The sequence below is a fragment of the Aulostomus chinensis genome, chromosome 11 (assembly GCF_037954235.1).
Source record: "Aulostomus chinensis isolate RoL2024-O1b breed Wild chromosome 11, RoL_Achi_v1.0, whole genome shotgun sequence".
Taxonomy (NCBI): Eukaryota; Metazoa; Chordata; class Actinopteri; order Syngnathiformes; family Aulostomidae; genus Aulostomus; species Aulostomus chinensis.
In genome coordinates, this window is record NC_141330.1 from 11,054,275 (window position 1) to 11,079,538 (window position 25,264).

At 41.7% G+C, this 25,264-nt stretch overlaps 2 protein-coding genes across 5 annotated transcripts; one reads left to right on the forward strand and one right to left on the reverse strand.

Moving 5' to 3' along the window:
- Nucleotides 1-485: 485 nt before the first annotated feature.
- LOC147253304 (neuronal acetylcholine receptor subunit alpha-7-like) lies at nucleotides 486-6,879 on the forward strand. Its single transcript, XM_086218414.1, has 10 exons — nucleotides 486-666; nucleotides 1,687-1,826; nucleotides 2,284-2,328; nucleotides 2,506-2,615; nucleotides 2,710-2,789; nucleotides 3,040-3,207; nucleotides 3,877-4,071; nucleotides 4,463-4,549; nucleotides 4,622-4,731; nucleotides 4,809-6,879. The coding sequence occupies exons 1-10, from the start codon at nucleotides 615-617 to the stop codon at nucleotides 5,646-5,648; spliced, it is 1,827 nt and encodes a 608-aa protein (XP_086074540.1). The 5' UTR covers nucleotides 486-614; the 3' UTR covers nucleotides 5,649-6,879.
- A 2,319-nt stretch (nucleotides 6,880-9,198) lies between these two features.
- On the reverse strand, nucleotides 9,199-22,545 carry snx27b (sorting nexin 27b). 4 transcript variants are annotated; one of them, XM_086218413.1, is made up of 13 exons: nucleotides 21,845-22,542; nucleotides 16,918-17,149; nucleotides 16,620-16,812; nucleotides 16,430-16,494; nucleotides 16,170-16,274; nucleotides 16,008-16,086; nucleotides 15,145-15,308; nucleotides 13,445-13,534; nucleotides 12,704-12,853; nucleotides 12,383-12,511; nucleotides 12,066-12,125; nucleotides 11,954-11,981; nucleotides 9,199-11,842 (listed from the first exon to the last, which is right to left on the reverse strand). In XM_086218413.1, the coding sequence occupies exons 1-13, from the start codon at nucleotides 22,174-22,176 to the stop codon at nucleotides 11,775-11,777; spliced, it is 1,695 nt and encodes a 564-aa protein (XP_086074539.1). In that variant the 5' UTR covers nucleotides 22,177-22,542; the 3' UTR covers nucleotides 9,199-11,774. The 4 variants fall into 4 exon arrangements, with proteins under 4 accessions (XP_086074539.1, XP_086074538.1, XP_086074537.1 ...); XM_086218412.1 differs by having other exon boundaries at nucleotides 11,940-11,981; nucleotides 21,845-22,482; XM_086218411.1 differs by having other exon boundaries at nucleotides 11,954-12,125; nucleotides 21,845-22,545.
- Between the last annotated feature and the right edge of the window lie 2,719 nt (nucleotides 22,546-25,264).

Below are 25,264 nucleotides of genomic sequence, written 5' to 3' on the forward strand. Positions count from 1 at the left end.
GAATCCTACCTCTTCTCCATTATTCATCAATTGCTATTCGACAATTAATTTCCTTATTTAAAAATCATAAGCTTGTTTTGAATGCATATATAAAAAAATGATATGCACACAAATAAATCAGTCCTTCTTCAATAAATCTTCCCCTGAGTAACCGTTAAGACCACTGGAATATTATTTCTGTAATGTTCCATGAGCTGGATAACTAACCATATTTAAAGGCCTGTCTTGAAAGTATTCCCCATTAAGAATATTATATGATAAATCAATGGTCAAAAGGTGAATGACGTAATCACGTGATGACCGTATCTGTAAATCCGGGACTAATGAGCAGAGAAGCATGAAGGGTGAGTTTTAGCTCTGGGACGTTGTGTGCCCATACGCTGCTCTCAGTTTCTGGTTAACACTTAGCATCTCCCTCTTGTTTCTCTGCATGTCTCACCCATTCTCCCTCCTCCTCCTCCTCCTCCTCCTCCTCCTCCCTCTTCTCTCTCATCCCTCTCCGTCTCTCCCGGTATCATACTCTACAACCTCTCCTCTACCTCAGAGCTCTACTTCCATTTCCTCCCCCATTGACTCCGCTCTACTCTTTTTCAGTTAATGGAGAGGAATGCAGTATGTGGCAAGCTGTGGCTCTTTGGCTGTTGATATTTGTGACTCTGCTCAGTGGTGAGTGACTTTCATTGATGCTTTGAGTTAAATTGGGCTTGAACAAGTATGTTTTCCACATGTGCTGGTTATATGTGTCCTTGACTGTTGAACGCAGTTCTCACTGTGAGTATTTGTTGGTGTGAAGCCAACAAAAAATAGATTTATTTTATGATGAGAAAGCAGCAATATGAAAGGCCATCTGATTTTAGCTGAGTAGCGTGTTTTATCGATAGAACAATACTGCAATGAATAGATGGAAAAAGAGAGAGAGGGAGAGGGAAAGAGAGGAAGAGGATGATAATGGTGCAGCAAGTGGTTACTTACTATGGCTGGACATTGTGGACACTAAGACATGGTGTGTGTAAGGTCACATTGATAAGAAGAAGCGGGTTTGCTAGGTACATTAATGTTGTTTTTATTAAAGCAATTTTGCCGTATATTCTTTGCAAAATGGCAGGTAATGTTTTTAATAGAAGTACTGCCTTCAGTATGGCTCTTAAATGATCCAATAACAACTCGCTCCACATCCCAGTGATTGCCTTTCTGAGAATGAATAAAAGCTGAATCGAAGCCCCACCAGAGTTATAGAGCGAAGAGAGAAAGTTCTCATCGGCGTGAGTGCTGTGTGTGTCTTTCCGGGGTGTTTCAGTGTTTAATGGCCTCACTATTTCCTGCATGGAAAGAAACGGACATCTTTACAGCTGTGGAAAGAGTCTGTCTGCCGGTGATCAATCAGAAACGTAATTGATTAGTAGTAGTGGGATTCTGTCTCTCTATTTTCTTCGCTCTTTCACCCTCACATGATCAATATTTCCTTCCTTCTCTTGTCCCTTGTCATGCCCTCTTCTATATATTTGACCCGCTTTAAGCCCGTATCCATCTTTAAAACACAATCTTTTTAGTGTTTATCATTCATGTACAAATTTGAACACTATTTTCTCATTATAATTTCATGTTTTTCTGCACAAAACTGTCAGGTTTTTTTTCCCAACCCCATTCAAAATTTCTCTCTCCATTTTATTAATCTGCCTCCCCTAGAGTCGGTGCAGGGTCCTCACCAGCGCTTCCTGCTTCGGGAGCTGCTAAGGGACTATAACCCCATGGAGAGACCAGTGGCCAACGACTCACAGACCCTCATTGTCCAGTTCTCCTTCACTCTTATGCAGGTCATGGATGTGGTACGACACATTTTTACGGTTACATAGAACAAAAGCAAAAAAAAACCCAAAAAATCAGTTTCATGTCTACAATGCATCAATGCCTATATGTGAATTAAACAGATCGCTCTGAATTACTTAGAACAAACTCTTCATTTCAGTTTCCCTGGATAGTACAGCAGAGAATACTAACACAAATGGGGAACTCAATAGTCAATAGAAGTTGAGAAGATATTCACTCAATTTTCCCAACTATAAAACCTCAGCCCAGCTAAAAAAGAAATGCATTTTTACAAATGATAAAGATTGTACATATTTTCTCTCACACTGCATTGGCAATTGCATTAGAAACGAATCTCATGACCAGCAGAAGGAACAATTCTAGCAACCACTATAAATCCACATATTGTTTTTTGAGAAAAACAAGAACATTTAAGTCATTAAGTCTCTTTTTTTTCTGTCATTGACTGTGTATTAGGATGAAAAGAATCAGATCCTCACCACAAATGCCTGGCTGCAAATGGTGAGTATAATGGATAATTTCTTAGGAATCTGTGCAAGTTAAATAGACTTTTTGTTTCCTGAAAGAGTGCAAATCTGTCCTGCCATGCGCAATTGCTTGTTAAAAATATTACAAGGACATCTGGAATCAAATCTGAACATTTCTCTGAAACACCAGAAGTGTGTTTGTGTCTTCCAGCAGTGGTACGACCACTACCTCCAATGGAATCAGTCAGAATATCCTGGGGTTAAAAACCTTCGTTTCACTCCTGATCAAGTCTGGACACCTGATATATTGCTTTATAATAGGTATACACAATTCAAACAGACACACACACTTGCATACACACATACCCAAAGCTGCTCCAAGTCATCTAATCACTGTGTTGCCGTCCTGCTGCAGCGCTCATGATAAGTTCGACGCCACCTTTAAGACCAACGTTTTGGTTAATTCCAGCGGCTTCTGTGAGTATCTGCCTCCAGGTAAGATTTCATTTATCAGTGTCAAATCCTCAAAAGCAGCCACACCTCAAGTCATTCTCCATATAGATAGCAGTACTCATAATGTAGAAAATTATTCTACCAATGTTGAAGCTCAAATATTTCCAATTTCTTTTATGTCCAGATGGCTGCATTGAATCTTTTACACATTTTAATCAGGTTTTTACCCTCTGATCTCTATTTACTTTGCATTTACTGAAAAAGATTATAATAACATCTTCTACATTTAAAGGAATATTTATCAGTACGTGTAATGTGGACGTGCGGTGGTTTCCATTTGACATCCAACGCTGTGAACTGAAGTTTGGCTCCTGGACATTTGATGGTTGGCTGCTGGATATCCAGATGAAGGAGGCAGATGTGTCAGGATACATGCCCAACGGAGAGTGGGACCTAGTGGGTGAGACAGGCTGTTAAAGCCCCGGAGAGCAAAAATAAAATGAATGTTAGCTTTGATGTTTTATATTATTACCACACTCTGGCATGTGTCATATTTTCAATTTAAAAAAAAAATAGAATTAGAGCTTTCATTCTACTGTTGTAACAGTATTTTAGCTCATCATTTAACTATGTTGGATGTTTCTACCATCCATCCATCTCTCAATTTAATACCGCTTATCCTGTTAAGGGTTGTGGGGGGGCTGGAGCCTATCCCAGCTGCCTTCAAGCGAGAGGCAGGCTTCACCCTGGAAAGGTCAAACAGACAACCATTCACACTCACAGCCACACCTACGGTCAATTTAGAGTATCAATCAGCCTCGTCCCCTCTTGATGTCTTTGGACTGTGGGAGGAAGCTGGAGTACCAGAGAGAACCCACGCAGGAACAGGGAGAACATGCAGACTCACACAGAAAGACCCCGTGCCTGAGCCGGGACTCAAACCTGTAACCTTCTTGCTGTGAGGCGACAGTGCGAACCACTGCAACACCATGCTCCCTTGATGTTTCTACCTAAAATAATAATACAAGACACTTCCTTGAATCCATGAGGTTTTTCTATGAGGCCCTCAGTGGCATTTCCTGTGTTATGATTTTGTCTTTCATATGTTTGTGTCTCTCCGTCCCCTCAGAGGTCCCTGGAGGTCGTCATGAGGTCTTCTACGACTGCTGCACTGAGCCTTACCCTGACATCACCTTTGTGGTGACCTTACGAAGGAGGACCCTGTTCTATGCCCTTAATCTCCTCATCCCCTGTGTCCTCCTCTCCTCCATGACCCTGCTGGTCTTCCTTCTCCCAGCCAACTCTGGCGAGAAGATCAGTTTGGGTGAGTATGACAAGGAAGAATACTAAATATGTGAGAATTTGATGTATTTCTAGCTGCATATTCTATACTGCTTCTGTGTAGAAGCAAGACTGATTTCACTGTTTAAGTTTTTTTTCCTATCTCTCTGTGCGAACTGTTAAGTTCATGCAGATGCTGTCAGGGGGGTTGAATTTGCAAGACAGAGAAAGAAAAGGTGGGAGGGAAGATGAGAAAGAGTAAAATCGAATGAGCTTTCCTCAGAGTGTCAGAAAGACAGATGATTGTGTGGTGGAATCAAGTGCAGCATACTAAGTACACTGCTCCACTAACTATATACTTATGTACAGTCGTATATTAAAGTATCTTTCTTCATTTTCTTTGCAATGTCCTACTCCCCGATGTCTGCCTCCAGGCATCACGGTCCTGCTCTCCTTGACTGTCTTCATGCTGATGGTTGCAGAGATTATGCCTGCCACTTCTGATTCAGTACCTCTCATAGGTCAGTCTCTTTTTGCCTAAGTGAGTAGATTTTAGGTGAACACATTAACAGCAGCTCCTCTTTCCATCTCAGGTCAATACTTTGCAAGCACCATGGTGATTGTTGGCATGTCAGTTGTGGCCACAGTCATCGTCCTTCAATTCCACCACCACAACCCCAAAAGTGATCACATACCGCGTTGGGTGAGTTGGATCCTTCCTGCTCTTCTTTCTTTTAAAATTTGTCTCTTTTCTTATAAGTGGCTGCTCTTGTTTGACAGGTGAACCTGGTTCTGCTGCAGTGGGTTCCCTGGTTCCTGCGGATGAAGCGTCCAGGTGAAGGAATGGACCCTACACTTCCCCACAGTCAAGCAGACACTCAAAGCAAGACCCTGTCCTCCCCTACTACAACTGCTACCACCACCACCATACCTACCCCTGTCCCCGCCATGCTCCCCCAAAGCTTCAGCTCCCTGCAAGCCAGCCTGGCTCAGTTCAACCACCCACACCGGTTCAACTCCCAAGCTGTTATCCTTCCGAATCCCACCCACGGAGATCCCAGCCCTAATCCACAGCCAAATGGACACCTGCCATACATGGGCTTTCAGAGCTTTCCGACCACTGCAGAACTGGAACCAGCTCAGAGGAACAGAGCCGCCACTCACAGGAGGGGCAGTGGAGGAGATGGTGAAGGACTAGCAGGACCAGCTGGAGATACACCTATCCATCACCACTTATCATCTGCCAAATTTGGGAGCCCCTCACAGGAAACTCCGGTGTCACCAGAGCCTGACCCGCTGGCCTCAGCCTCAGGACCCAGCGGCTTAGAGGCTGGGGGTGGAGCGGGTAGAGTGGCAGCCATACACACTCATACCGGTGTCCTTCGAGGTGGGCCAGTTGATAACCAGCTGCAAGCTCTTCTAGTGGAGGTACAGTTCTTAGTTGAACGTGTTCGTGAGCAGGACCGTCAGCTCAGCATCGTGGAGCAGTGGCAGTTCGCCGCAGCTGTCATTGACCGCCTTTGTCTGGTTGGATTCAGTGTTTTCAACATCATCTGTACATTTGCTATCCTCATGGCTGCGCCCAACTTCGGAGAGGCACTGTCGAAGGACTTCCTCTGAGAGGCAAATACAGAGCGATGAGCAAAGGGATGATGGGAGGAGGGATAATAACGATAAGGGTTTGTTGGAAGCACAATAGCTGACACCGGGACATAAAGCAGCTAATATTTCCTCTTTAGTCAGCTGGAGCAGACTGTGCCACAGTCACGCTTTTATTGCTCTCTTAGAGACTGTTCACGCATTCATGCAGTGGTTTCTAAGAATGTTTGATGACAGTTTTGTGGACTAACAGACAAAATCTTAAATTCATATTCTTTCATTGTTTTTTCTTATTTTGTTGATTGAGGATCCTTGACAAAAAAAAAAATCTGATTTTTTTTTTTGTGAGAACCAGGAAGCATGACTTGTAAATATTTGTCCTGCTGTCACGTGACACATCATGATGACATCTGGTTATAAAAAGCCAAGCGGCACAGATTTTCTGCATGCTGAGCTCATACACTCACACAGGATCTTATAATTAACACAGTTGCAATAAAAGATATTAGTCTTTCCTCAGAAAGGCTCAGGTGTTTCCTGATGGCACTACAGACTCTCAGTGCACTCTTATATTACTCATTTTCTTAAAAATGAACAAAACTGCAGTAGACCCATTTTGTGGGGTTAATTTAATTTCTGTAGGTTTTCACACTTTCCCCAAGATCTAGTTCCCAAAGTCATTGTAGTCTGTACTTTCCCCCGTGACAGGGACAGAACACTCTGTTACAGAGAATGAAAACAGAAAAAATGAGAATGTCACCACAGTACCAGAGCCAGGATTTTATCCATATGGTGGGATGATGACCTTATTCATTCTGCATCCCCCATTAACGACACGTTAGCCTCATAACTGATTGCTGTCATTGTTACGAAGCGTAAGAATACCCAGCATCACTGCCATTGTCATTTACCACACTGCAATAATGAGATAGGAAGAAAAAACATTTGCGTTTATTACTACCGTAGAGATACAAGTAATGCTTGTATTTGTTTTGTGGAACATTGTTTTCTCTCTGTACAGATTGCCTAGTGTTTGAGGGGGAGGAGAGAAATCATAGGTCATGTTTGCTTACAAGAAATCTATTTCACAAAGCTTTTATCTTATGAATGCACATTGCAGTACAACCTCTCACACAAACACACTTGTAAACAGAAAATGTGATCTCTTTGACCCCAACTTTGAGTGTAAATCACAATATACATCTAACACTTCTAAGGCTATAGAAGTGTTGAACACTTGAATAACAATATATGTGACCCTGAAATAAACTGTCTCATCAATTGTATTCTATAGAGATGCTTTAGAATGTGTTTTCCTAGACTCACCTCCTTTGATTGAAGTTTTAAATGGATAGCGAGATTGAACATATGAGGACTGGAGAAGAAATGGTATGAAAGAAAAGCTAAGAGGAAAAAAGAAAGATGGAGGAAATGAAGCGCAGCAATAAAGCGGGAAAAAAACGCAGAAAGAGACAGAAAGGGGGATGAAAGGGAGGGCTATGCGGAGGCAGAGACATAGAGGTTGCAGAATGAAAGGGAAGAGAAACCATGACTGAGAAAGAGAGAGAGGGAAGGGAAATGTGCTGAGGACGCAAGAAGGGACAATAAAGTTTTTAACTGATTGCTCATTAATGAGAGAGGGAGAGGAGTGACTCCCTGGTGCTCTTTCTCTGGGATGCAGCCGCTGCTAAACTCAACTTGGACCAGCATTTAGGCATGACTGGACATTTATCCTGACTTGGCTGAGGGTGTATTAATCAGAACTGATGTGAAGAGACTTGGCAAACCACCTCATGTAAAAATGACTGACTATGAAATAATGAAAACACTTTATGAAGCTTGAATTTGGCTAATTGGTGTCTTGGCTTGTTTGCACCCAGACCTACAGGACTAAGGCTTTTAATTTGGCTTTAAACTTTTTCATAGTCTATACAGTGGATGACCACAGGGCAGCGTACTAATGAATCAATTCTTGGTGCTTTGCAACAGCCCACCGGGCTCTTTTGTCTGTGTGATCAGTGGGGCTGCAGACTATCACAGCTGAGAGATGCACTACAGTGCAGCTAATAAATCTAAGATACTATCCTCCTACTCCTCCCCCTCCTAACTGACTCAGTCATCCAGCTGCTCCACCACAGAAGCGAACGTACTCAAGCAAACATGTGAGCAGGCGGGGAGCAGCAGAGTGCAGAAAATGTGTCTTAATTAACAAGGGGAGGCTGCAAACTGTGGTTGGAGTTGTCAAAAAAATGCCCATAAATATACTGAAACACAGATCAGCCCAAACACTGGATAATAAAGTAAGGACATTGCTGCAGATGTAATGCAGCCTGCACACTGGCTCATGAGGCTCATTTTGTCCCCGCAGTTCTAATGCACTCTCTGCTGTTCACTTATCCTGCTGCACAGATCTGCATCGCTTTGGGAGAAATAGGGGCTAATCAGGTATTAATATGAAAGCACACTTGTGCAAATGAAAGGGTCAGACAGTGATGCAATATTTATGTGTTTATGAACTAATTAAAATAGTCGACAACTAGGCCATGTTTAGGTATCAAGATAACTTCAGCGTGTGTTTACATGCATGCATTTAAAATGTGTGTGCGTGTGTGTGTGTGGGGGGGGGGGGGCGGACGACCCAGCAGTGTAGAGCGGAGGTTCACAAACTTGCAGCTCAGGACCCACATGATGCCTCCTGGTGTTGAAGCATACAAACAACACACACACACACACACACACACACACACACACACACACACACACACACACACACACACACACACACACACACACACACACACGTGTACTAATAAGTCAATCCAAATGACCAAATTTAAAGCGACCTCTTAATTTAGAAACTTTTTTTAATCATAGTTTGTAGTATTACTTTTCCCGCAAGAAACTATGGTAATTTTTTGTAGTCTTTTTTTTCTGGAAACAATTTTGCAGAGGCGAAACACTCAGAGATTCAGGATGTTGACGTAGGAAGAAAAAAAAAAGTTGACTGAGCCACTAAACCTTGAAAATTATTCTGTTTCACATCATTGTTAAATTTGGATTTATCTGTGGTTCATGTTTTGAACAAAACTCAGTAAATACATCTTTTTTTTTCCAACAATAAATTTGTCTGAATGAAATCACCCTTGAAGCTCCACATTAAGACTTTCACTATCATGTTGCAGTAAAGACCTCCAACATGAAGTCTGCTCATTAGCAAGCTCTTACTCGATTTAGCTTTTAAATATCGTCCTCCTTCAGCAGCCAATAGCCTCTAATTGCTAGATTGCTAGGTAGAGACACTCAACGTGGGTCGATATGAAACAGGCATTTCACTGCCTGTTGGGTAATTGTCTCCCTGATCTCATTAAAAGTTGGACTTGAGGAAGGAAATGAGAAGAGAGGGAAAAAGAAAACAGATGAGGGTTACCACAGGGAGAGTGGGAGTACGGCTGTAAAATCATCCTAACAGGATCAATCTCCATCTGCTCACCGTGGGGTTTGTGTAGAAACTTTCATGATTTTGAAGCACAGTTTAAAAGGAATCGACAGAAGAACCAGAACTTTGCATCAATAATTTGTTTTATTTAAAAGAATATGTTACAATTTATTACAGTAAGCATCGTAACCAAACACTTGTCTTTAATTTTACATTTCGACATGTCCAAAATTCTTCTTAGCATGACTCTTTCAAAGCCAAACCAAGTGAAACAGATGCCTAATTTAACATCTTACTGAAATAAATAATGTGACAAGTGGGTCTTAGCTGAGAGAGGGAGGGAGAGAGAGAGAGAGAGAGAGAGAGAGAGAGAGAGAGAGAGAGAGATGTGAGCTTGAAATTGGACGGATCAGTCAGACAATCGACCACGTCAGACATGGTCCAGTAAACAGACAAGAATCCCTGGAAATGCGTTCAGCCTTCAGGATTGAACATTCAATCTCTGGATTCAAGGCTCATCACATTCAATCATACCTCCTTTACACAGCCACCAAGGTCCACTGAAGCTCATTTATCATCCGAAATGGATTCTTGTGAACAGAACCTTTAAAGCACTGACGTCCACCTAAGTATCTTTACTTGCTTGTATATAACAAGAAAAATATTGTTAACATTCTTATTATGAGTTCAATATTGACATTCAGTCATGTTATTGATGATGATGTGGCGTAAGCTGTGACTAAACCTTAGAAAATGTCTCTAATATGTCGACAGATGATTCTATATGCCCTTCTGCATATATGAGTGAGATCATGATTTAGAGATATTGATTTTAGAAAAGAGAGCTCTCCACCAAAAGGCCTGTAGCAACTGAATAAGTATATACTGAAAAAAACCTCATTCAAATAGGGCTGAAAAATTAGGAAAAAAATATGATCCTGATGGATTACAATTATCATTATTGTGTCATGATTCCTATTTGAATTGAAAACCATATTGAAGTTATTTTGGTGTGATTTATGCGAGATCTGATTCAAACAAAGACGCCTTCTTACGTGTATAGCGCATGATGCACAGGCTCGGATATCGCTTCAGCACCATAATACCTCATTTAGAATGGTATTTTGACACACATTTCATTTAGCAAATAAGAATGAATTCAATATCCATATATAGTTCAGCCCTACTTTTAATCCAAATGTCCCTCTATAAATATGAAAAACGATATTCAATTGCTCAAAAAAATTGCTTAAAAGAAAGCTTGCACGTAGCAATGATGAATATGTAATGTCAGCATGGGGTTGTGTCAAGTTTGAATGGTGCGATAGACTGTAATTACATTCTTCTGATTTTAATGTTATTACATTCATTATGTCAAGTCAGTTTCCACGGCATCGTCTGCTAAACACCTTTATCATTTTTATTACATTACACCGGTAACTACAACGTTAACAGGGCTTATTTAGAAGGGACATCAAATTACGCAGATGATGACATTATACTCTTTTTATGCCTTCAGTTGCCACGAAGCCCTAATTGAATGAGCCGTTTATCTCCGCATTAATCATGCCGCTGATTCAAGCGGATTCGATCTGCTTAGAAATCTTCCTCCAACTTAACCGAAACGTGGAGTGCAAAGAAGCATCCGCAAAGAAAGGAGGGTTGAGTGTAAAGACTGTTTGAAATACAGGTCTGTTATAAATCCTTTGGGAGTTTTTAGTGAGTAATCACTGCTGGGCGGAGAGGGCAGGAGGAGAAGGACCCCTGCTGTTTCTTCAAGGTAATGCACATATTGTACAACTGATCAGCCTCTAATGCTCTACAACAGCATTTTAATGAAATGTTCACATAATACTATAAATACGTTAATGCGTGGTTCTTCACGTGGCGTGCACTCCGTCTGATGAAGCAGCGGTGTATTAGCCAGTCAGTCAAAAAAACACAACAGTAAACTAACTGCAGGATTCTTCCAGTATCATGCCCACTATCTGCGTCTTAGATCCTAGTTCCCTTGTTTGGAAGTTTGTAATACTGTTGGATAAAGTGCAACGTATATAATGTTCCTGCTCATGTGTCAAACTGTCATTACAGCTTTTGCTCTCCCATCTCTCTTTTTCCCCATTACAATGTTAATAGTTTATAAATGCAGCTTTAGAAACGAACAAATGTATGAGATGTGACTCAGCTGTGACTTCAGGTGACTCCCGCTTTTTTAGGACCTCACGACAAGCAGTTCAGTAAACATGCACACTTAAGTCCCCTTTAACTGGCCAAAAACACACACACACACACACACACGCTGATCAACATCAACAGCTTTCCCTTGTTAGTCCAGCGAGAATTTTGAGGTGGACTTACCTCCATGGAGGCTCAACACCCCCTCATGTGCATGTCATATTCCTCTCCACTTCAAGTCTCTGCCAGTAGGAGGAGCTTGCATGAATCCATGACTTCAAGTTTAGAGACGACTAACTACTTCTTGACGAGGTTCTGCTTAATGTATGATTGTGGTGTGCTGGATTTGAGACTTCTGTTTCTGTAGCTTTTTAGGTTTGATTTGTTCATGTTCTTGTTGGTTTGCATGTATGGAAGCGTAGCTTCTCTGGTTGATGGGAGTGTAAATGACGACCACGTAGTTAATAGTTGAGCGTTTCTGCTTCTTGGGCTAGATGAGCGCCGAACTGAGCTGAGTGGATGACGACGGTGTGTAGTTAAGAGGTAACGATCTCCCTTCCTGGGTGCCTCCATCCCTTTTGTGTCTCAGCAGCTGGAAAATATTCTGCAACAAAGAACGATGAAGATGGATGAAGTCACAGAGGGAGGACAGCTATGACTAAGCAGCATCATAAAGGGGACAGAGGCAGGCAAAGCCTTACCTTGCCACACATACCATCTTTACCGCAGTTCTTATTATCCACCTGTGGACAGAGAGGGGCACTGGTCAAGGACACAAGCACACGATCTGTAGTTGAGTGGTGAGTCTGGAAGTAAACACTCATTACCTCCTTCCTCCACTTCAGCTCGCAGAAGACTCTCTCGAAGCACTCGTGCATGTAGTTAAACTGAACATTGGCAGTTCATAGCAAAGACAGAGAGACATTGATTTACATTAACAGAACTGCTGGAGTGCAACAAGAATTCAAATTAAAGCTAAAAATAATTTCATAATAGTGGCCAGTGAACTTAGTCTTTAAGTTTTTAATCGATTTGTATTTTCATTTCCTTCAGTACCAGATTAAATAATTCACCAGGTCATGCCGCAGTGCTTGACTGCAGGAGCTGTTTTACCAAGAATACAATTGTTGCATGCAATACTCACATAAGGTGTAAATATCTTCACCCAGCGTGGTTTCTTCTCCCCTCGTGCATATTCAAAGCAGAAAGCCATGCCTTCTTCATCTGTGTCCCACCGCTGCATCTCCCCCCAGTCAAAAGCAATTACCTGGTTCTGAAACCACAGAGAAAACATTTGTAAAACTCTCTTCTATCTTTAAACTACTCAAATATTGAGTGTCTTTGACACATGCCATGACCCGCTGCACCTCTTGAGCCACCACCGCGCACAAAGAGGTTTTTATACTTACTCAACACAAAATATGTGTAAACTAAATCACACACATTAACAAAGAGTCGCGCTTGCCTCAAGTGTCCCTTCCTCGGTGCAAGCATGAAGCTTGAAGTGGTGGATGCTGATGGCTGTGATGACGTGGCCTTTACGTCGGGAGTCGCAGGAGCAGTGGGGGAATATGATCTCGTTGTAGCCCTCGCAGCTCCTCAACAGACTCAAATACTGCCAGAGAAAGAGGGAGAAGACATCGCACAGCAGATGACGAGTGAAGAGTTAGTGTTACGAGCCTGAAGCTTCGACGCAGGATGCACCTTCTGATTTTTAAAAGTCACTGTTCTTCACAATCATGATGCAGGGCGCAGTTAGACACAAATGTTACAGTTGTTCTCTGCATTCTGCATATTCAACCGTCGGGGCAGGTTTCATCCTCAAAGCAAAGACTCACTGTTTTATGTTTTCAGACAAAAGGGAACTCTCAATGCGTAGAGACATCCCGGTCAGATTTACACTCTTATTGTTTGAGTAGCTTCATCACTAGGAGACTGAGCATCTCCTTTTTGTTCAGTCATTCACAGTGAGGAGTGACTGAACTGGTGGGAGGCTGGGGATGATGTGTGTGGAGCATACCTGAATGTTCTAACCAGATATTGCACCAAAATAGCAGCTGTGCATCAAGACGCCCACACAGTCTGTGCCTAAGACCTTCCACACTGTGCTTGTTGATGTGCTTGCACTGTTAAAATCGGGCCCTCTGTCTTCATGTATGGGACTTAAACAGTGCTGGAGAGGCAGTGTGGTGTGTGAAATACTCACTATGGAGATTTTCTTCTGCTCTGCCAACTTTTGTAGCTGGTAAGACTTCTGCTCCACTTTGATTAAACCTTTCTTCACATCATCAACAGCCTGAAAAGGGGCCAGGACGCGACACAGTTAGAAAATGAAACAAGCACAAAAACAAAACAAACTTGAAGGGCCTTCAGCAAGTGGTGTGTACACCTCCACCAGGGCCCCACAGTCCCCGAAAACGTTCACACTCCACATAAACTATACATTACTAGCTGGTGTAAAAACTATGGACGCTTCTGGCATTCACTTGAGGAAAAAAAACAACGTTGGGGTTTATGGTTCGATCCTCATTTCCCTCGATGACCTTGTCAAGTATCCTTGAGAAAGATTGTGAATCCATAATTGCTCCTGATGAGTAGCTTGGGGCCCTGCATGGCAGCCTCAACCATCGGCGTGTGAGTGTGTGTGTGAGTGGATGGATTAGATGACATTGTAGAGAGCCTTGACCATGGCCAAGGTAGAAAAAGCACTAAATAAAGAGAGTCCATCCATCCAATCATCCATTCATTTCCTTCTGTGTATCCGGGTTCGGGTCGTGGGGGCAGCAGCCTAAGCAGAGAGACCCAGACTTCCCTCTCCCCGGCTACCTCGTCCAGCAATTCATGGGGGATCCCTAGGAGTTCCCAGGCCAGCTGAGAGACATAGTCTCTCCAATGTGTCCTGGGTCTTCCCCAAGGCCTCCTACTGTTTGGACGTGCCCTGAACACCTCCCCAGGGAGGCGTCAGAGTGCATTTCAATTCATAAAACAAGACTGAATAATTTTATTTATCATTTTGTTCATTCAGAAAAGCCTCCCTGTGTACTGAGTTAATGAAATAATTTCTTTCTGAATTGATGTGATGTTTTTCCATAAAAAAGGTTTTCTGAATTAATGAGATATCTTTTCAAAAAGAGCAAAGAAAAACATCCACTGCTTTCATTTGTCAAGTGAAAGCCATAGACATCCATACAAAAGTGGTAAATAAAGTTAGAAAAGTCCTCCTTTCAGCAAAGAAATTACACCAACACGAAGTGAGAGTTATGTCACTGCTGCATAGTGAGATCGGCAGGCAGCATTATTTGCTGAAACTAGACAAACGTGCAAATAGCTTGTTGAAGTATTCAGTGACGCCACTTTTGAGTTTTATCCTGGTCATGTCTACTGTGCTGTTTCCTTTGACATATTCAGTCCAAAATAGCAGCAGCACTATAGTCCAAAGTTCCCCTACTGGGCTTCGACGCTCTTTTTCTTTTAGTTTCGCTTCTAAAATTCCCTCTCTCAGTTATCACTGGAGTTTAGGAAGCAGTTGGTGGTTCTTCTTGTCACTTTGAGTATCACTGAGCAAATTGTGTTCATTTTTCTGCCAAGATTTTTACAAAGAAAAAAAAAAAAGTCGGGCAAAAAATGTGTGAAAAGTGAAAGATATGCCTGAGAGGATGAGTTGAACAGACATTTTTGAAAACAGTTTAACACCTTCTTCCGCTGTAGCTGTAAATTCACCCACTCGAGCTTTACAGCAGTCAGTCAATTAAATTCCCCATCTTCTAATGTCAACAAAATTATGCCTGCATCCCTCGACTCAGACCTGCCCTCCGGTTTAATGGGTTCTAATCCTGCTAACATCCAGCGGGACAAAGAGATGCAGGTGGAAGCGTAACCTCGACGGTAGTGCCGATAAACACACACCTGGTGGAAGAAGTAGCTGACAGCAAGCTGGTTGTCATTGAGCAAGATCTCCTCTTCTGTAGTGAAGAGCCACTTTCGAAGGGTGAGGCAGGTTCCTGGGATGGCTGAGGTATAGTTCTGTACATAGAGTTTGTGGGGGAACTCGTTGGGGGCGAGCTTACGCACTGGAAGAGAGGGACAGGAAAGAGTGTGAAGAATGGGGCCACAGTTATACCCCACTCCTATGTCGTGAGAAAAGCTTAGTAAAATCTTGACATTTTTTTGCACTTAAGCTACTGTAGAGAGCATCTGCAACTGTGTGTCTCTGATTTTGTCTGCAAAACAGAGATGAAAAGAAATGCTAATATACTTTAAGAAAAAAAAATAGACGACGAAAAAAAACAAACTGTCACACAGATGTCTCAGAGCGTCCCCATGCAAGCTTTCCTACGTGCAGCCCAGACAAATAGAAATCCAGTGCTGGCAGGCACAGACGGAGCACATGGCTCTGGTGGTGGAATAAATTCAATAATGATGCGTGGGATGAAAAGACCTAACTCCAGTATGGGCGCCTTTTAGTTGCTCATTTTTAAGATGACATATCCTCTTATCAAACTATCTTTGTAGAGGAGAGTCCAATTGGCATCACTTTTTTGTCACGTTCTCTCTTTTTCAAAAGTTTTCTCTTTTAGTAACAACATCCATCGACAAAGGCAGAAGACTTTGTTTCACAACATTTTGTTGAGGTCTATTGTTGAGGGATCGTAACACACAGGGGCCGTTACTGGAGTCTCAATGTGTGCTGTGCTTCGACGAAGATAGAAAATGTTTTCAGAGTGGAAACATGCATGACAACACACACACGGAAACGCATCCTGACTCACAGAAGGTGTGGTTGATGACCTCAAACAGAGCAAAGTAGCTGGCTGTGATACTGTCCATCCCTAGTTTCATAACAACAGCCTGAAAGAGAAAAACACAGAGGGTGAGGAAAATAAATCATGTGCAATGGTTATTAGTGGTAACCGTTACACAGGTGTGTTTACCTGGTAGACCTGGTCTGTGGTAGAATTCTTGCGAACTCGAACTGTGAGCGTGGTCTTATCAGGCATGGCTATTCTCAACTCCACGTCTGACACACCATTGTAGTTCTAGTTCAAGAAAGGGAAAAAATGTGCTGCATGGTGACTCACAGGCCGAGCAGCACACGCACACGTACATGCACACACACACACACACACACACACACACACACACACACACACACACACACACACACACACACACACACACTTTCCTATTTTACCTCATCAGACTCAGACAGGAATTCCTGCATGATGTCGCTCTCTCCAATTACCCGCACCGAGCAAACTACAGACAAAACACACATAATGCAGAAGAACTCTTTTTCACAGTCCTTTTGTAATTTTATACTTTAACCCAAAAATGATGCTATTATGGAGTACACAACCCTGCGCCTCCTTCCATCTTCTCACCTTTCTCCAGGTATTCTTCCAGGCCCCTGCGCCGGGCATCCAGCTGCTGCTCTGACAGAGAAAAAGGCCATTTACCAGGAAGCTTGGGGAATGCAAAGTTAGCAAATTCCCTCTTGAGGTTTTGGTGCAGGATCACAAACTCTCTGTAACGCTTGGAGCACAGCTGCCTGCCTGCCATGTACACATTATATACCTGTGAGGGAGAGAGTGGCGGATGAGACAGAGAACGAAATCATCTCAGCTTCAACCTAGACATCCACTCACACGTCAAAATCCACCCATCCATACATGTACCCACCACAAACTTCTCCTGGTTGAGCTCAGTGTGTTTGTAACTGGGTACAGAGATAGGAACGGCCTGCTTGTCGGAGTAGTCGTAGCAAGACTGGGCTGAACCATCATCTCCAGGGTCCAGGCAGTCAGCCTCCTGAGGTGGGACAGACAGCACTGCCAGGACCAGCTCCCTCTCTCCAGCCCGGATCAGGTCCACCACCTGCTTGTGAGTCGCTCCCTCTACATTCACCCCGTTACTATTAGAATGAAGAAAGAGATGTAGATATCAGGGAGGCCGGATCATTCAATTTGAAAATACTGCAATATCAACAAATGCTAAAAATATAACCAGTCTCAGAAACTTCTCACATTAGAGCATTGACACACTTCCTGCATATTTCATGTGAAAAGGGTGGAGGCGGCATAGAGGAAGGCAGTGTGTTTACACACCCTTAAAACAAACAAGGGGAATTATTGGATTTCAGCACCAGCCCACACATGAGCATGTCCTCTAATGCTGCCCAGAGGTCTAAGATGGGATTCACACACACGTCTTCAGTGTGTGGGGATATTACTGACCCAAAAGTCCATTATTTTTCTGTGTTTATAAAAATCCAGCCCAAGGCCTTTCCATACTTTCCAATACTTTCATTTTTTGAGTGCAAACAGAACAACGATTCTTTTTAAATGAGCCTCTTATCAAGTTAAGACAAAGTAACAGCAAAACACACCACATCTGTAGAAGAACAACTACTGCAGTTCTTGTACACACTTTTGAGTGTTTTGGAGTAAAACAATATTCTGGGTTTTGATTAAAAAAAAAGTTCAAATTCTACATTTGTAAAGTTAAAATCGTATTTTTTCAAAGAGGTTTTGTGATTAAAATATACATGAACTGACAAAAAACAAAACAAAAAAAAAATTATATTTACTATCACTGCTGTTGTCAGGCCTGGCGACTGCTAAGGCACCATTGTAGCGTTTGGGTCAGCAGCTCTCGGCCAACGAGTGGCTTATTAGGGCTACTGCAACTTTAAACCGTAGGAAAGCACCAAATGTTTGTTTAAGAATAGCTTTGTATCAAAATACCAATTTAGTTAAACTCTGTGGTGGTGCAGATACGTCCTGCCTACACATCTGAGTTCAATACAGATCCCAACATCATAATCACATAATGATTACTCTAATGACTTTTAAATGAAAATGAGATTAGTTTTATAAAAATGATAACATTGCATAGCAAAAAAGCATAATAATCATAATAATGGCCTCTTTGGAATGCCGATGCCTGTCGAATAAGGAACTAAAATCCCTGTTGTATGATGATACAATTATTACCAGACGGTTACATCAAAATGTCCCATTCCTGTAATTTACATGTCTGATAAGTCAAGAGCAAGTGCGAGGCGTTGCATTATTGGATTCTGAGAATGGACTGTGTCAGTAAAATCTGAGAATGAAAGTTCCCTTCATGAATTCAGAATAAAATGGCAGACAGTGAATTAGTGTGGCTATGTTTTTTGTTTTTTTTTAACATCAGAACGAAAGAGGCTTTGAATCACCTGTCATCCCACCTCCCTACTCAGCAGAAGGACCTTTGCTTTATATCGCCAGGCCTGCTCAGCATGAGCAACAGTGGATGCACTCTGCCAGCCAGGCATGCGTCACAGGCCCGTGCTGATGACAGTGCAGTAGTAATCTGACCTTTGGTTAACTTCACTCCGAACACAAGCAGCACGTACTTCTTATTGTTTCTTGCTCTTCAAACGAACTAGAACAAATCCTACAAACACAGACTGAGTCTAAACCGTGCTGGTATTAAATTCAGGTTATCAGATTTACTGTGTGCTTTAGGTTTTACACGAATTTCTCGATTTATGCAAATTAGCTATCAGCTGACTTGAGCCGATTACAACCGCACACATCTAACTCACCTAACTCACACTTTGTGTGCACTTTGCTACCTCATTGTCTTGATGAAGTACTTAGTGCTAACGCCTGCTGTACTGAGAGTTATTTCTCACTTTGAAGTCACATTGGCTGAAGTTATCTGCCATATAATGAACGTAGTCCCAGCTGACACTAAGCCTATACAGGGCTGACACACACAGAGACAGTAAATCCTTCCACATGCTAACACACACACACACACACACACACACACACACACACACACACACACACACACACACACACACACACACACACACACACACACACAAACACCCCTCTAGGAAACTTTAGTCCCAATTAACCAAACTTGCATGTTTTTGTTTCTAAAGTGGAAGACAGAGGATCTCACAGGCACTGGGGGAACAAACGAACTCAATTAACTTAAATTAGCATGTAGCTGGCAAAACTTCTATTCGAACATTTAACGAAGTAACTTATGTCAACACCTTGGGGGAAATCTTCATAAATGCCTGCCCTCTCGGAATTTCCTTCCACTTTAATAATGTGATAGTTTAACAAATGCTAATTAAATTATTTCCCACAGTGACCTAATGTTCATTTGTAGAGTAGCCATTCAATATTATAACACTGCCCCACCATTGCCGATAAATAACAGGAGCCAGACAAGCAAGTGCTAGAACAACACACTGCCACTATCAGTCCAGGGGAGGAAATGCTTCAGAGAGCTCGTGACTGACAGCTGTTATGTCAGCTGTGATGTCACAGCGCGTCTGAAGTTGGCGCAGGGCGAGAGAACGCTGTAGAGACAATCACTCTGAAGAACGATACAACTTTAGAAGTATGAAGCGAGGTTTTTCCTGAGCGAGCGCGCACATAGCCAAGTTCAAATTGATGTAGATGAGGAAAGATGATTATGTAGGTAGAAATATGAGCAGAGTAAAAGAGGAGACATGAAACACAAATAAAAACCATCTTGCTACATTACAGAAACACAGACTAAGCATTTTGGCTGCTCTTTCATTTTCAACTTTATGACTATATAATAAGCACCTGGTGTCAGGGCCAGACTACCTGCTGCCTCAGCACTTTAGTTTTAAGAGGCATTTTTTCCCCCCTTGCTGTCAAACATTTTCGCCTTACTAGTTATACTTCAAAATACCGATTTTTGTTTTTTGACTGATGTGGATGACTGGTAGAGAGCTCTATATTTTGTACTGAATGAATTCATACGTCATCATCACACACATAAAATGAACAGTTGAAGATAGACATTCTCACACCCGCTTATCACCTAACGCTACGCAGGTAAAGCCACTGGAAAGGCTTACGAGTAATTACACATGCAAGCTGTAAATAGCAAGTTTCGTTGTTGTAACATTGCATCGTATGTCACTGAATCAATATGTATTTGTACAAATTGTTACACCACTTTATACCACCCCACATGTAATAGTCTTTAAGCGTATGTGACAACGAGGGACGCATGATGACACTGACACATCGACATTATCAGCAGATATCGGTTATTATTTAAATAAGTCAGTAGTGGACAATAGAAAATTAAGATTCGATTGTTTCTTCATTTTTGCCCATGGTTGTCATCATTAGGGAAGTAATAAGAAATGGGCTTTTTTTTAAAGTTTCCAACATAAAGAAAATATTTCACTTTCAAATTCACTTTTTAAGAAAAATAAAATGTTGATACCATATAAACTTGTTGTTTTTCAACAGATAGCATCGGCATCTTCAAATATCAGCTACCGGACAAAATGTTGTTTTTGAATCTTGAGGCGTCAGATATCAGCCAAATAAATCCAGTATCACCCATCTCTAATAATTGTGAAGCGGTGTTTTGAGAAAACATGTCATCCCATACTTTCTTCTGCATTAGGAGATGTGAGAGGTGTGTGCAAACGTGCAAAGGAGCATTGATGACACAGAGCATGGGACGGCAGAGGCTCTACACCACTGCAGCTACTTCACACTTAGTTACCTACATACCCTGCTTACACGGGGCTGAAAGGCTCTAAGCACTGACATCAATTTCACCTGAATATAAGATTATTTTCAGCGTTTTAACACTTTTTTTAGGCTTGAATATTGCTATTTTCAAACTCTGGGACTTTTACAGTTTTTGTCCAGCCATATAAACCTAGATGTATGTAAAGCTCTATTAGGGCAAATTTCATCCTCCGCATATTAAATACAGTTCATGGTGTGAAGGGTAGACGTGAAAATAAACATCAGGCTTCATTCATCAAACTGAATAAAGCCAATAATCAACAGATGCTATTAAGCAAATCAATTTATCAATAAATCCACATGCTTGCACACACAGATGTAATGGGGTCAACAAACTGCCAGGTTACTGCAGGCCATCCATTAACAAAGCAGTTTAGAGAATCCAGCCAATAAGACCCAGAATTTGTGAGAGTGAAGCCAATCAGAACTGAAGTGAAGACCCCCTCCCTCCCTGCATCCCCTTGTTCCACAGACACAAACAGGGTGAAGCGGCAGCGGTGATGCTGAGCTGTGTTGCTGCGTGTTCCTCTCCATAGCAACAAAGCCTAACATCGGCAAGCCATCTCCATGCATACTAACACATCAGTGGGGAAAACTGCTTTCCAATGCAGCAGTAGTAGCCAAATTCAATAATGCTGATGTTGACTTGGTTCACCTTGAGGACTATTAGGGAAAAGCAGATGCAGACTTATTTCTGGTGTACAAGGGGTGACTTGAGAATGTCTGGCATGATGTGGAATGGCTTCAGTGTGAGGGGAATGGCTAATCATCCCAGGATCCTTTCTCTCTGGCACAAACACCCCTTTGATTAGGATTAAGGGCTACTCTCCCCAGCAAGCCCAGTCCGGTCCAGTGCAGCCGTTTAGATGGAGAAAGTGTCCCCAGTACACATGCTAAATGACCCCTACCTTACTTGGTTTTCATTGATTATATGAGATGAAAGTCAGTTCAGCATGACTTAATTAAAACCGCTTAGCATCCTTAGCGTGAGCAAAGACAGAATGGTAGCCACTTACACCTCAAGAATCCTGTCCCCCTTAGAGATGCCGGCTCTGTCGGCTGCGCCTCCCGGTAGAACAGCACTAACATGCTGCAGGGGAGCGTACAGTTCCCCGTTAATGCTCCGGAGTTGCCCTCCTTCACTAACTTGCCCCCGAACATTGAACCCATAGCCCGAGTCAGACTTCACTATTCGCACTAGCCGCGGGCCTGAAGTAACGGTGGTTGTCGTCTGGCAGCTGCCACCGGTACCCGGTGTAACGTTACCGCTCCCGGAGCCGTTACTGGAAGAAGGTTGAGGCAGCGGAGGGACCGATGAACAAAACCCTTGTCCCTCGACATCCGCCATTTTTCTACACTATTCTATCATCCGCTCCAGTTACGCTAACATTAGATATCTCACGAACATTAGCTGGTAGTCCCAGGCTAATCAGCTTTGCTAGCTTACTGTCGAGATACACCGGAAATAGCCGAGGGAGTCCGATTATCCCGAGCCCGTCCCGGAGGGTCCATGTGGGTCACTCACTTGACTCACTTTGAGGAAAACATCAACACTGGGCGTAGAGGCTGAGAGATAGATAGTGTTTAGTTCCTTCTATCATGTATTTTTTGGGGAAACACAATGATTACAACCCTGTGAATGAAAAAGAAAAAAATCTGTGAAATATTCCCAATTCCTATGAAACCATGCACCTGTAATTAGGGATTAATTAAACATGCCTTCTTTTCACTGCTGACATTTTAATTGCCAAGAGACAAAAACTCGAAGCAATGCAAGAAGCAATGAAACATTTGTCAATTGGCCAACTGTTTTTTTTTTATATAATTCATTAATTGTTTTAAGACATCAAATATTCACTGAAAAATTAAAGCCCAAACATATAATCTGACAAATATTTTCACACTTAACAACCTTGCAAAAAGTGTCATTATGGTTCTGTTTTTGTGGGTATCATTTCATCTAATCTCCTTGTTCTGTATCCACTTTTAGAGAAGTGTAACAAAGTGTGAAGATAGCTTGTTCGAATTATAATAAATTGCATTTATTCCGAATTTGTCTTTGTATTTAAAAAAATGTAATTAAATTCAGAAAGTGTTCCATTTGATTTTAGGCTACGACTAATTAACCTCCACCATCTTCTCGGGTTTAGCTTTTTTTTTCTGAATCTTCTCTCGTGACTTCAGGTTGAAATGCTAAATACTGTAAATCGTTACAGATCTAGAGATCTATCTTCAGGCTACATTCTATCGCCTTATAGATTCTATCCATTATTATTTTAGTATTTTCACATTTATACATTAGTATTTTTATGTGTTCTATAATGTAAGGACGGAAATTAGAAAGAAAAAGAAGAAAAGATTAAAAATAGACAACCAAACACACGGGGGCAGCATTGGAACAGTTCACTTTTTAAAGCATCTGTAGAGGATAAAATCAGGAAGGATCTGAAAAGGGGGGTGGCACGTAACAAAGTGAGGATGACTGCACACTGAGCTCTAATTTTTTGATTAAATTACAAGTTTAAGCCAATGGCAATCCCTTTGCAATGGAAGGTAACTGAAATGGTTGACATTGGTGTCTGCATGTGTTTTCCTCCTCATTAAAGGGTTGAACTTGCAGTCTGGATCCCTGAATGATGAGATAATATGTGATATATACACGTTTGTGAGGCAGAGATGTGTTTTTTTTTTAATATAAAGAAAACACACAGCAAAAAATATTCATAAAGCATAACCAGATCTTTCTTTATTGGTCACATGTGGCATACAAATGAATCGGCTATATACATAACTTCAGTCAGTACATATATAATCCCTTACCATGCTTTTTTTTTTTTTTTTTTTTAGTTTTTATAAATTTACATCAAATTAAAGATGGTAAGAAGATTCTGAAGCAATATTGCCAATAAGTATTTACTCAGCAGCTGTCACACAACACGGTGAGGGCCGCTACAAAAGTCACATACTCCTGGAAGTCCACGACACCATCTTTGTCGCAGTCGAGATCATTGAAGAACTTGGTCATTTTGTCTTTGTTTGCAGACTAAAAAGGAAAAGCAAAAACAGGATGAATGTGAAAGCAGGTGGTTAAAAAGTTGATAGACCAAGAAGGTCTCATAGCATTGGGTTGTAGCCTATTTTTTTATTTATTTATTTTTTTTACTCACTGCTCCTGGAAACTCATTGCGGAGCAGTTCAGCAAGTTCTGCCTTGGTCAGACTGTTAATGTCTCCATCTTTTCCAGCATACTTTTGGAAGGTTGTCTTGAGGATTGACATGGCTGTTGTGAGTCCTGGCATGATGGCTAGAAAGACAGAATATTTCAGTGGCGACACGGGAATGCAAGCACTTTTTTTTTTCCTTTGATAATAAAGGCCGAAGAGTTTAAGGGTTACATGAAGCGCTTTTTAAAATAAAAGCAGGAAAGTAGCTGCCCAGCAAACATCTTAATCCATTCTGACTCATTTCCTGTTAGAGTTTCCAAAAGTTTTTCGTCCAAGTTTCCCTGGGAATGTCCTGGTCAGCTCACTGCTATGAATTTCAACAAATTACACAAGAGTCACTATTGCATACGCTCTATTAGACTTCAGCGGATTTAAAAGATGAAATCGGATGCAGCAGCACACACGCGCACACACACACACACACACACACACACACACACAGTACACCGGCCACACCCAGTGGTGAAATCATGCATCTCATGTTAGATGCCAACTGTTTCATAGCACCTATGGAGATGGATGCAAAAAATGTGCTGTTTTTAAACAAAAAGCTTTGAAAATGAATTTCCACTTACCCAAATTGGATGATAACTTGCAAAGTCAAGAGGGTGAAGAGATGGAAATGAGAAAAGATCATGGGCACAGATGTCTTTAAATAGAGAGCAATGCACCCTCTTTCTAGGCCCCTCCCCACTTTTTTCTTTCTTTTCTTCTCATTGTGTCTTTCTGCCCTCCCTTAAATCTTAGAAAATGAAATGCGTAATGACATATAAGCAATAATTTGGCACTTGGGAGTAGTTAACTAACAATTTCAATCACCAGGTACCCGTTTTGTTACAATTAGTGAACTGGAAATCATTATGTTGTGGACTGTAATCAGAACTGTTATTTTTTCAGCTAAACCTTTGCTACTTTATTTAACACTGAGTCACTTTAAGCAATTCCAGTAAACCTCTTCTTATTAGTGTATTTTACTTTCAAAAAGGTTTGGATAAAAATGTATAAATGTTGTGACTGATAGTCAAGATTGTTCACTGTTTTGAGCTGTAAATGCAGTTTTTTTTCTTGAGAGTTGCTCAGAGCACAGTTGTGGAGTATGAGACTTGGACTCGGGTTTAGTTTTACACATGTAACTTCAGACTTGATTTGGACACATCCTCAAAAGATTTGAGATTTGATTCAGACTCAGACTTGGACCGGTCAAAACAATCT

What these genes read in the sequence shown, in the direction of transcription:
- snx27b (XM_086218410.1), bottom strand. Translation starts at nt 22,176, where the DNA reads ATGGCGGATGTCGAGGGACAAGGGTTTTGTTCATCGGTCCCTCCGCTG. An exon ending in GGGGACAGGATTCTTGAGGT is followed by an intron (nt 17,150 to 21,844) that starts GTAAGTGGCTAC and finishes TCATTCTAATAG; the next exon opens with TAACGGGGTGAATGTAGAGG. An exon ending in AAGATGGTATGTGTGGCAAG is followed by an intron (nt 11,843 to 11,939) that starts GTAAGGCTTTGC and finishes TCTTTGTTGCAG; the next exon opens with AATATTTTCCAGCTGCTGAG.
- LOC147253304 (XM_086218414.1), top strand. Translation starts at nt 615, where the DNA reads ATGTGGCAAGCTGTGGCTCTTTGGCTGTTGATATTTGTGACTCTGCTC. An exon ending in CTGTGAGTATCTGCCTCCAG is followed by an intron (nt 2,790 to 3,039) that starts GTAAGATTTCAT and finishes CTACATTTAAAG; the next exon opens with GAATATTTATCAGTACGTGT. An exon ending in GTGATCACATACCGCGTTGG is followed by an intron (nt 4,732 to 4,808) that starts GTGAGTTGGATC and finishes CTTGTTTGACAG; the next exon opens with GTGAACCTGGTTCTGCTGCA.